The sequence below is a fragment of the Colletes gigas genome, unplaced genomic scaffold (genome assembly GCF_013123115.1).
Source record: "Colletes gigas isolate AHSC1104 unplaced genomic scaffold, ASM1312311v1 Colletes_gigas_Sc00007, whole genome shotgun sequence".
NCBI lineage: Eukaryota > Metazoa > Arthropoda > Insecta > Hymenoptera > Colletidae > Colletes > Colletes gigas.
Genome location: NW_025106636.1, coordinates 7,490,741 through 7,501,481, shown reverse-complemented (window position 1 = coordinate 7,501,481; position 10,741 = coordinate 7,490,741). Strand labels below are relative to the sequence as shown.

At 35.4% G+C, this 10,741-nt stretch overlaps 3 protein-coding genes across 5 annotated transcripts; 2 read left to right on the top strand and 1 right to left on the bottom strand.

Annotated features, from left to right (window-relative positions):
* Window positions 1-156: 156 nt before the first annotated feature.
* On the bottom strand, window positions 157-3,101 carry LOC122396254 (T-complex protein 1 subunit zeta). The gene is made up of 8 exons (XM_043394475.1): window positions 3,002-3,101; window positions 2,632-2,846; window positions 1,671-2,262; window positions 1,252-1,587; window positions 1,099-1,164; window positions 803-1,025; window positions 548-716; window positions 157-459 (listed from the first exon to the last, which is right to left on the bottom strand). The coding sequence occupies exons 2-8, from the start codon at window positions 2,766-2,768 to the stop codon at window positions 387-389; spliced, it is 1,596 nt and encodes a 531-aa protein (XP_043250410.1). The 5' UTR covers window positions 2,769-2,846; window positions 3,002-3,101; the 3' UTR covers window positions 157-386.
* Window positions 3,102-3,297: 196 nt separating this feature from the next.
* LOC122396255 (NAD-dependent protein deacylase Sirt4) lies at window positions 3,298-6,104 on the top strand. Of its 2 annotated transcripts, XM_043394477.1 has the most exons (5): window positions 3,298-3,723; window positions 3,788-4,064; window positions 4,138-4,420; window positions 4,513-4,883; window positions 6,032-6,104. In XM_043394477.1, exons 1-4 carry the CDS (start codon window positions 3,660-3,662, stop codon window positions 4,858-4,860), a joined length of 972 nt encoding a protein of 323 aa, XP_043250412.1. In that variant the 5' UTR covers window positions 3,298-3,659; the 3' UTR covers window positions 4,861-4,883; window positions 6,032-6,104. The 2 variants fall into 2 exon arrangements, with proteins under 2 accessions (XP_043250412.1, XP_043250411.1); XM_043394476.1 differs by lacking the exon at window positions 6,032-6,104 and having other exon boundaries at window positions 4,513-5,101.
* LOC122396253 (phenylalanine--tRNA ligase alpha subunit) lies at window positions 5,641-9,365 on the top strand. Of its 2 annotated transcripts, none has more exons than XM_043394473.1 (8): window positions 5,641-5,823; window positions 6,032-6,372; window positions 6,438-6,659; window positions 6,743-6,858; window positions 6,932-7,116; window positions 7,201-7,562; window positions 7,658-7,759; window positions 7,906-9,365. In XM_043394473.1, exons 1-8 carry the CDS (start codon window positions 5,683-5,685, stop codon window positions 8,540-8,542), a joined length of 2,106 nt encoding a protein of 701 aa, XP_043250408.1. In that variant the 5' UTR covers window positions 5,641-5,682; the 3' UTR covers window positions 8,543-9,365. The 2 variants fall into 2 exon arrangements, with proteins under 2 accessions (XP_043250408.1, XP_043250409.1); XM_043394474.1 differs by having other exon boundaries at window positions 7,658-7,785; window positions 7,906-8,034.
* Window positions 9,366-10,741: the final 1,376 nt, after the last annotated feature.

The following is a 10,741-nucleotide window of genomic DNA, read 5'->3' as shown; positions in this document are numbered from 1 at the left end:
TTAAGCGTGTATTATTTAAAAAAGAAAGGTTATTCAATTATTTTAAGGTTTTTTTTATTTAAATCATTGTACAAAGTTTATGTACGAGGCGAACATCTTTTACGTTTAGATATCGTGTTTCGCTCTCTAATCATAAATGAGAAGTTCATACGATTAACAAAAAAAATAGATATTCACCATGTTTCTCTTCTTTCTTAAATTTAAAAGTAGCGCTTTATTTGTTATTCTGTGCAGTTCTTTTGCGTTAATTGAAAGCAATAAAAAAAAATGTTCGAATTATGCGGAAGTTTCGATTAAAAATCGTGCAAACGTGACATTTAAATTACACAAAGTAACTTGAAGTTCCCAAAAATATATTTTTAATCAACGAATACTTGTTAGCGGGTTTACCCTTTCAGAGACGATAATCCTGCTTTCATTATTTCATCGACCAAAAGCAGATTGCTGGCGATGATCGTACTGTAAATGAAAGATTAATATTTCAGTACCAATAACATTAACAAATTAGAACTGTATGCATTCAATGATCTAATCGTGTGCCACTCACCAGGAGTTAATTATTTGTTTCTTCACGTTATAATTGTCATAAATGCCTGCGTCTGCGGGTTTCAATACTTCACCCGTCGAAACATCTAATCCTACTGGTTCTTGCAATGCAGCCGCTTCCTCGAATAATTTAACAATCGTGTCTTGCGCATCGAATCCGCTATTCACAGCTGAATCGACAAAATCAAATACGATCAAACGTACGAACAATAATTTCAATAGCTGCTAGAAATTGCCAATGAAATATTTTGTTTACCAAGAATTTTTGGAATTACAAGCAAAGCTTCCGCGTATGCTTTCACGCCCAACCGTTGTTTTCCTTTAACTTTTTCTTCGTACTGTTTAAGTGCCTTGCTGGCGGCCACTTCGAAAGCACCAGCACCGGCAATAACCGCGCCATCGTCGATAGCATTCTTGATAGCTCTAAGACCATCTCGAACGGCATCTTTCAATTGCTCCAAAATGTGTTTCTGCGGTCCCTAATAATTGGCGAGAAAATTGAATTAAAAATTGGCGAGTAAATTGAAAAGCATAATTCACAAGCAGTTTTACCTTCAAGAGAATGGTCACTGAATTTGGTTTCTTGCATTCTTCTATGAACGTATATTTTGTTTCTCCCTATTACGAAATAACAAAATATATATTTCTTATCTTACACGATAATTTGTTGTCTGAACGTTTTCATTATATCGAGTAGATTTTTACCAATACGTGTTCGTATACGAGTCCCGCCCATCCTAAATGTTCTTCTTGCAAATCGTCGAACGAATTCATAGCCGTTCCACCGCACGCCAGAGCCAAACGCTCCATATTTCTACGTTTCGCTCTGCGCAAAGCGAGGATGTTTTCTTTGGCGAGCATGTCCAAGGATGGCGGATCGATGCCCTTCTGATTTATAATGACGAACGATTTGTCCGTTCCGTCGCACAGTTTCTTTTTCAATTCGATTATTTTCTTTACTCGTTTGTCGATAAATTGACGCTCGGCCCCCACGAGCTTTTCCCGTTCTTCGGCGGTTTTATAGAAGAAACCACTGTTTACCTAGATTCGTGAATGTTAGAAATTTTTAAATTTGAAAATAATTCATAAAACATGAATATATTTTTTTCTCAATTTGTATTCACCTCGCTCTTTTCATACTCCAAGCTGACATTGCATGTTAAAATATAGGCATTTGTAACTTTTTTAGGCATGTCTGGATGTCTGGATCCATGATCTGTTACAATACCACGAACTAAAGTTGAGTCTGCTGCTGTTCTGTGTTGCATTTCCATAAGCTCAACCATGTGCAGATCAATATCTTGAGTCCCTTGCCTGATAGTCAAGACAGCATCCACACAGATTTCTGCCAATTTATCAGCTATAGAGGAATGAACCTTGGTTCTAAGAGAAGTTCTAGCAACATTAAGCAGACTCTCTTTAGTAGGTTCAATTGGAATTTTCATGGAGTCCAGTACTTCCAAAGTTTTAATTCTGGCTAAATCAAAACCTTCTGTAAGTATTCTAGGATGAAGACCCTCGGATATATAAATGTCTGCTTGCTTAAGAAGTTCCCCAATGACTAATACAGTACTGGTTGTACCATCTCCGGTAATATCATCTTGAGCAGTAGATGCTCTGGCAATCAGAGATGCAGTTGGATGCTGTATTTGCATTTCGTGCAATAGTATGTTTCCATCTTTTGTAATTTTTATGTCACCTGCTCCAGAGACCAACCTTTAAACGAATCAGTTAACAGAGTAATTTGTAATTCTTTATTTCGAACGATAATTAATCGTGAAAATAATTATTACATCGTCAAATTATAAGTTCTCAATTATTAATACGAAAAAACCGGAAACGATAATCGAAAATTCTCGTTTCCCGATCGCATCGTAATACCGGTACTTCGCCTAGCCCAACCTTACCTAATATGGATAATAAGTCACAAATTTTCGAGCGTCGTACGAACTGATTTTTACACGAAACGATTAACAAAAAAATACCGTTCACAATTCCGCGCATTTTAATCTTTCTCTTTACGTTTAATCGGTCAATTTGTATAAACAATTATGAAAGTCTGCACGTGAGAAGAAGTGTACATACATTTTCATCGTGCCTTTCGGCCCTAGATTCGTTTTCATCACATCTTGAATTCCTTTTGCGGCCGTAATATTCACGGCCAACGCCTGAGCGGCCCTCGCAAATTCGGCTTTCGGGTTTAATAAACTAATCGCAGCCATTTCACAGAATTACAGTCACGATTTGATATATGAAGAACGTATATTTCCAACACGTTGACGCCTTTGCCTTTGACTACTCTGAAATACCAATTATATCGTATCGACAACGTTTAGATTCAATATAATACTAGGGATTTTCATTTTTCAGTTATACGAAACAATGACACTTAAATTTCTTCAACGATGAATCGAGAAAACAACTCAAAAACGATTTCAAAATTCAACGAACTTACGATCTATTCGTTGTTCGATTAATGCCACTTTTTTCGTGTCTATTGGCATTTGAACTTTTTGTTGATTTAGAACTAGCATAGTTTTGTTATTTACTAATATTTATTTTATCACATTTTAAAATGAAAATATAACACTCAATTGTATAAAAATAGTCGAAAGACTGCTACACTATCATTTTTTTGTTACAGCCACGTGAAAAAATACCTTTAGTAATTGTTGGTAACTTTCCCCTTAATCGACACGAATTCATGTTACAATGACGATGTCATCGTTTTAATATAAGATTTATATCGTTTAATTCGACTGATTGTTTAAAATATTCGCTTAGGAACGTTCCTTTCATCCTTGAATCTATATTTTCATTATCTGAAGAATTTCAGATTTGTAGACGTTTTTTGAGAAGAAAAACCTTGATTGCAGCTATAATCGCCACGTGTAGCATAATACGACATAGATTTATTTATATACATGCGTCAAATGTATCGGATAATTATTTTAATGAAAGAATCGTTATATGGCTTCATTGTCACGAATCCAAAATGAGATGACGAAAGTCGAGATCAACTATTCCTGACTAAAGTTTACCATTTTGTTACCTATACAGTATCGAATAGGATTTTTAGCGCAAATATTCTAAATAGAATTATATTTTTTAAAATGAACAGCATTCACGCAGGAATGTGTAGAACTGTTCGTAAAATGGGAGCACTTACGATATTATGTAAGTAATTCAGGTTTATATATTAATTGTAATCAGAGTTTAATTATTCAAACTATTTTTACAGTTAGAACGTACGAAAAAGACCTTCCATTTGTACCAAAATGCAAACAAGCAAAAGATGCAGAATTGCTAAAATTAAAAGAATTTATTAATAATCATAATGACATTTGCATATTGACAGGAGCAGGAATCTCTACAGAAAGTGGTCTCCCTGATTATAGATCTGAGGGCGTTGGGCTCTATGCAAAGAGCAGTCGTAGACCGGTACTTTACAAAGATTTTTGCAAAAGTGATGCTATTCGAAAACGTTATTGGGCAAGGAATTATGTAGGTTGGCCAAGGTTGTAGTTTTTAAAATGGAAATACAGACAAATGTTGATGAATGTAACTGTAACAAAGACAATGATTCTATAGGTTTTCCTTCATTAAGCCAAATAACACTCACAAAGTATTGAAAACATTAGAGGATGCAAATAAAATAAAATGCATCATCACTCAAAATGTGGATAACTTGCACGCAAAGGCAGGTAGTAGGAGAGTCATAGAATTGCATGGGACAGCTTTTAGAGTAATGTGTCTTAACTGCGATCGACGAATATGTAGACACTTGTTTCAAAATATTTTAAACAAGCTAAATCCAAATATAACAGCATCTAGTCAAATGATAAGACCTGATGGGGATGTAGACCTATCACATGTAAGCAATACGCGAACATAGAAGGGCAGTCTGATACTTTGAAAAATGTAAATTTGTTTAAATTTAAATCTAAAGAACGAAAATTTTAACAGGAACAAGTGGAAGGATTTGTTGTTCCCCCGTGCGAAGAATGCGGCGGTATCTTGAAGCCCGACATTATATTTTTCGGCGATAATGTACCGCGTCAAATAGTGGAAAGCGTGAAATATAATGTCAAACATTCCGACTCGTTATTGGTTCTGGGTTCTACGTTGACCACATATTCCGGGTATAGGATAGCGTTGCAAGCTAATGAAATTGGAATACCAATAGCCATATTGAATATCGGTGAAACTAGGGCGGACGGTCTTGCAAACATCAAAATGGAAGGTAGATGCGGCGACGTACTTACAAGGATTTTTAGGATGATTGATCCACGCGAAGTATTTACAGAAGGCTAACAAATTAATTAAATGCAATCTAGGTAATTTAACTCTTCTATTTATCATAAACTGGGGCTGAAATTACTGTAAATTAACGGATAATGTAGCAATAAAGAAAACATTTTATTGTATTTCAATTAAGATAGTACCATGTAGTAGACTGAGTTGAGTAGATTTTATTTACGAGTAACGAATGTTAGGTTTCGTTCGTAAATTGATTTGTAAAGTAGAATGCATTACACTACTGAGTAGGGTTAGGTCTGGGTTGTATCAACCCAGTTACAAAACGGTTATGAACAAGTTTCCGTGTATATTTATTCGGAAACGTGTTCTTAATTAACTTAATAGTATTGGCATTGGGATTTTCTTTTCGAATAACGAATAAAAAGTTTCGATTTATTTGTAACTTATTTTTCGTTAACCCCCATTGTGTTAGGTACATTAAAATGCGGTTTAAATTCCGGTTTGCATGTAAATATTACCCGCCAAGTAGAAATTTGCCTTTAAATAGTTTAAACTATAATAATAAAAACTTTTGCAACCAGTACATTTGTTCGAGAATGTTGGAATGATTTATGTTTGCGAATTTAATTCTAGTAAAAATGATTTGCATAATAATAGATACATATGAGTACGTTAATTACAAAGAAAATGCTCAGTAATTTTAGTAATGTTTTATTGTTTGAGAAATATTTTGATAGAGATAATTATATTAGACGACGAACGGGTTTCAAAAGAAATATATATATATAAAGAGTCAAATATTAACTATTATTATGTCATTATTGTTCACGTGGTTGTTCGCCGGTTGTGTCGTTCGAAAGCAATCTTATTTTAAATATGACAAAACAATTGACCGACCAGATTTTGGAATATTTGGATAAGTACGGCGAAGTAACTTCTTTCGATCTGGCAGATGTTTTTAAAGAAAACCATCAGAAAATAATTGGAGCCATAAAAAGTCTGGAAGCAATTGGCGACGTAAGTTCAATGAAATAAGTCTCTTATGGTTCTTAAAATTTTGGTAATAATCGATGATTAAAAATATTCGTCGGAATCTAGCTCTTATATGAAAATATTTCTCAATAATCGTACATTACAAATATCCAGATAAATTGCAGAAAGTTTACGTGTCCACATAACCTCAAAAGTAGTGTTTTAACGTGGAAATTTATGGTTTGTTTTACAGTTGATCACAGCTGAGAGCGTGATCACAAAAAAGTGGGAATTAACGTCAGAAGGACAACACGTGGTAAGCTATGGGAGCCACGAAGCAGCAGTTTATAATTCGATCCCCGATGATGGTATACCCCAGTCCGAAATTATGCAATCCGTACCATTTGCTAAAGTCGGATTCTCGAAAGCATTACAGGCTGGCTGGATAGAAATTCACAAAACTAGTGGAACAGCCATTGTAAAAAAGAAAGTATCATCCATCGAGGACATTACGCAGATTCATTTGAAGGATCTAACAAACCTGACTGATCGTCTTAGAAGCGACTACAAGAAGAGGAAACTCATTCAAGAAGTGTAAGTTGCACATGATAGATATAAACAATTACGATCGTGTTTACAAGTAATCTTTTTATCCAAAGGGTTGTTAAGTCAATACTGTTGGGGAAAGGCCCAAACTTTCTGACAAAGGTTGAAAAATTAGAAACAGAATTGACTGCAGATTTATTGGTGAACGGTGCTTGGAAAAATAAAAAATTCAAACCATACAATTTTACGGCGCTTGGCTCTGCTCTTGAAGTAGGACACTTGCATCCTCTTTTGAAAGTTAGAAATGAATTTAGAAAAATTTTCCTTGAAATGGGGTATATAAGTTAAAAATGTTTATCGAATTTTAAATTTATCTTCGTACTTGTTCTACTAGTACTTTCTGTTATTTATCATTTAGATTCACAGAAATGCCCACGAATAATTTCGTGGAAAGTTCATTCTGGAACTTTGATGCTTTGTTTCAACCCCAACAACATCCGGCTAGAGACGCCCATGATACTTTTTTTGTATCCGGTAGTTACATTAATAATTTTATTGTACTCGTTACTCCATTATCGCGGTAAATGAGATTTAACGTTCATTTTAGAGCCATTACATAGTACAAATTTTCCAATGGAGTATTTAGAGAAAGTAAAACGCGTTCATAGCGAAGGGGGTTACGGGTCTATGGGGTATCGTTATGAATGGAAAATAGAGGAAGCCCAGAAGAACCTTCTTCGCACTCATACGACCGCTGTTAGCGCTAGAATGCTTTACAAGCTTATACAAGAGGTAATTAAGCGTTCGTACTTAAAAACTAGTCTGGATAGCTACCCCCTAAGAATAGCATTGAGACGATTTGTAAATGCATTTCAGGGTGGTTTCAAACCAGTGAAATATTTTAGCATCGATCGAGTATTTCGTAACGAAACTCTGGATGCTACGCATCTAGCGGAATTTCACCAAATCGAAGGTGTAGTCGCCGATTATAATCTTACGTTAGGCGATCTAATAGGAATACTGTACGAATTTTTCAAAAAACTCGGTATTACGCAACTTGAGTTCAAACCCGCGTATAATCCGTACACCGAACCGAGCATGGAAATTTTCTGTTACCACAATGGCCTGAATAAGTGGATAGAAATTGGTAACAGTGGAATGTTCAGGCCAGAAATGTTGTTACCAATGGGATTACCCGACAATGTGAACGTAATCGCATGGGGATTGTCCCTAGAAAGGTATGTAAAGGCAAAGGCAAATACTGGTTTTCTTTTTTTTTTTCGTAACGCGTGTGTATTAATTCTGTGTATAAACATTGTAATGTTTGTCACAGGCCGACTATGATTAAATACGGATTAAACAATATACGAGATTTGGTAGGATCGAAAGTGGATATGGAAATGGTTTATAACAATCCTATTTGTCGCTTAAACAAGTAAATATCTTTCTAAACTTATTAAGGTATTTATTTATATTGAAATACTTTTATAAGGCAAACGTTTATACATTTAGCTTACGATCTGTTGTTTCGAAAGCTGTTCGAGCGTTAAAAAATTAGTGCGAAATGTTTTTCTCTGTTAGGACCAGCCACAATTCTTTGCAAAGACAAAAGCTCGAAGGCCAAAAAGAAAAATCGATAGTGCAAGAATCGAACGAGCGCGAAAATGAACGTTGCGACGTCGATCGTCTAGGGAAATTCGATAAACAGAAACTAGTGATATTTTGCAACCCAAGTTATCCAATCAGGTTCATAGAATCTTTCTGTGGCCACATGAAACCTTACATTGGCATTTCTGTGTCGACGCACACGCACTCGAGCATTCAACGTTTGCCAAACGATTTGGCAACGTTCTGTTCGGAATATCGAAACAATGACCAGGATATCGATCTGGATCTGACGATAATTTGGAAACAAATTGGAATCGATCCGATAATGCGGTTACCGGGGATGCACCAAATACTAGGCGAGGTAAACATAGCTCGATATCTCAATCGATTGATCGAAAGTTACAATCCGCGTATATTGCGATACGAAAGCAATGGCGCATTATACGCGAATCAAATAGATTATTATTTAGAAAAAGTGCATAGCATGTTGCACGGGCACGAGTTTAAAGGTATTAAAAACAAATCACGTTACCTAATGGGCGAGGACATGTCTATCGTCGACATCATTTTGAAATCCCTCGAAAAGCATAAATTGCCCGAACGGAAATGAAAGGATCAAATTTTCTAGAAATCCTACGAACTATCTTTTTACATTAAATATACATAATACTGAGAAATTTAATTTAATTGCACGGGGAAGTACCGAGACATCGCGTTTATTTATGATTCCAAATAGAACCGAGGCAAATAGTTTTAGAAATACGATACATTCGTGTTCGTTTCTTCGTCGCACGGATTACGAAATGTTACGTGGTGTTGTGAGTCTAATGTTTCCGCCGATGGTGATTGTATTGCGTGCGTGCTGAATGCAAACATGGCAATTTATTATTTGTATATATATTTAAAGTGATCAAATTTAATCGAATGCGTGGTTTTTGGCTCACGAAACATATAAAGAGAAAATGGCCGATGCGACCAGCCGAAATACTTACTATTGTTGGTAGAGTGTATGTGAACGTGTACGTGTGTCGTGCAGAGATGAGAAAAATTCTCATCCGAATTAAAAAAGTTTTAAATCATGAACAGAAGATTCTATTAAATAGATAACAGTTTACTCGAGTAACTGTTGCAAATTAATCGCATTGACCGTTTATGGTAAATGATTATTTGGTACTTTCTCTTCTGTACTTTGGAAAACAATGTATTTCCTAATTCATTAACAATCAATTCAACTAAAAAATGTACTACAGTAACTCGTTCGTATAATTGTCCAGTGTCTAAATTTATTTAAACGTAATAAATATTAAATTAAATAAATTACGGTGAATGTATCTTCGTTCTATCAACATGGAGATGAAGGAACAATAAAAGGGTTGCTGTACAAGTTGTATGAAATCGATGATACGCCGAAAATTATTTATTATTCTATATTTATTTTTGCACGAATCCTGCATTGTGGAGAACGTTGTAGATTTTTTCACGTGGAATTTTATCTGTATCGCGATCGATTACCTGTAATAAGAACGCGGTATTAATATTTTCGCGATATAAATTATTAGAGTAGTTTTTCTTGGTGCAACGTTGGTAAAATTTACCTGCATTTCTTTATTAATAAACCACGATTCCTGCGCGAGCCTGGCTGCGATTCTGGGATTTTTGTAGAAATCGTTCCGCAGGTGGTTGGGCAAAGTGTCTTCTAGCGCCGAGGTTAGCAAATTAGCCGGATGCGGGTACACGGCCCCGGAAGGAAGATAATATTGTGGCGCAGCCGTGCATATTCCCGCAATGGCGACGAGCAAAACAATCGTATTCATCTTCTGAAATGTTACTTTCGATAACGGTTCTGGAAAAGGATAAGACTCTTTTTACCACTATTTCAACCTTGGTTTTATGCATACCTATTTCGATCGCTAGATGCACCCTAAGAAAATCGTTATTTTATTTTTAAATTAGACCAAAGTTCATTGATTTCACTATAATATTCACGTTATCCACATTGCAAACTGAAGCAAAATTCGCGCGAATTATTGTCAAGATATCTATTCGAGATACCCGCTTGTTCTTCACGTACAATTGCTGCCATACATCACCAAAAATTAAATAACAGTCCGGGTAGAAAATAAATCAATTCGTGCTCTTACCAAGCGTTTGAATCACCACGCAACTAATAATATGTTCGGCCACACCTGGGAAAAATTTTAATGGAAGATTCTAGAGGCCAGGATAAGACGAAAATCAAGAATACCAATTTGTTGATGGAGACTTCGTTAAAAAGTTATTAACAATTAAATTCAAAAATTTCAAATCGTTCTGGAAAAATTATTTTCGCTTGCGGGGGTCAATTATAATCATTTTTGGTGAATATACATACCTCCGAAATCCTATCCACTTTCGAGAAAAAAATTTGAGAAGGTGTGAAATTTCTCGATGGAAAAAAAATTTCAAATCTTTCTGGAAAAATTATTTTCGCTTGCGGGGGTCAATTACAATCATTTTTGGTGAATATACATACCCCCGAAATCCTACCCACTTTTCAGAAAAAAATTCGAGGTGTGAAATTTTTCGACGGAAAAAAAAAAATACAAATCGTTCTGGAAAAATTATTTTCGCTTGCGGGGGTCAATTACAATCATTTTTGGTGAATATACATACCCCCGAAATCCTGCCCATTTTCGAGAAAAAAATTCACTACGGTCGGAACTGTGGACGTTAATAACTTTTTAACAAAGCCTCCATCAATAAATTGATATTCTTGCATTTGGTCTTATTTTGGGTTCTAGAATCCCCCATTCAAATTTTTTCCAGGGGT

Excerpts from the sequence above, each read along its gene's own strand:
- LOC122396255 (XM_043394477.1), top strand. The coding sequence starts at position 3,660 with ATGAACAGCATTCACGCAGGAATGTGTAGAACTGTTCGTAAAATGGGA. Across the intron at positions 3,724-3,787 it reads GGGAGCACTTACGATATTAT|TTAGAACGTACGAAAAAGAC; the intron begins GTAAGTAATTCA and ends CTATTTTTACAG. Across the intron at positions 4,421-4,512 it reads GGGATGTAGACCTATCACAT|GAACAAGTGGAAGGATTTGT; the intron begins GTAAGCAATACG and ends AAATTTTAACAG.
- LOC122396253 (XM_043394473.1), top strand. The coding sequence starts at position 5,683 with ATGACAAAACAATTGACCGACCAGATTTTGGAATATTTGGATAAGTAC. Across the intron at positions 7,117-7,200 it reads TTTACAAGCTTATACAAGAG|GGTGGTTTCAAACCAGTGAA; the intron begins GTAATTAAGCGT and ends AATGCATTTCAG. Across the intron at positions 7,760-7,905 it reads CCTATTTGTCGCTTAAACAA|GACCAGCCACAATTCTTTGC; the intron begins GTAAATATCTTT and ends TTTCTCTGTTAG.
- LOC122396254 (XM_043394475.1), bottom strand. The coding sequence starts at position 2,768 with ATGGCTGCGATTAGTTTATTAAACCCGAAAGCCGAATTTGCGAGGGCC. Across the intron at positions 2,263-2,631 it reads CCGAAAGGCACGATGAAAAT|GTTGGTCTCTGGAGCAGGTG; the intron begins GTATGTACACTT and ends ATTCGTTTAAAG. Across the intron at positions 717-802 it reads TGTAATTCCAAAAATTCTTG|CTGTGAATAGCGGATTCGAT; the intron begins GTAAACAAAATA and ends TTGTCGATTCAG.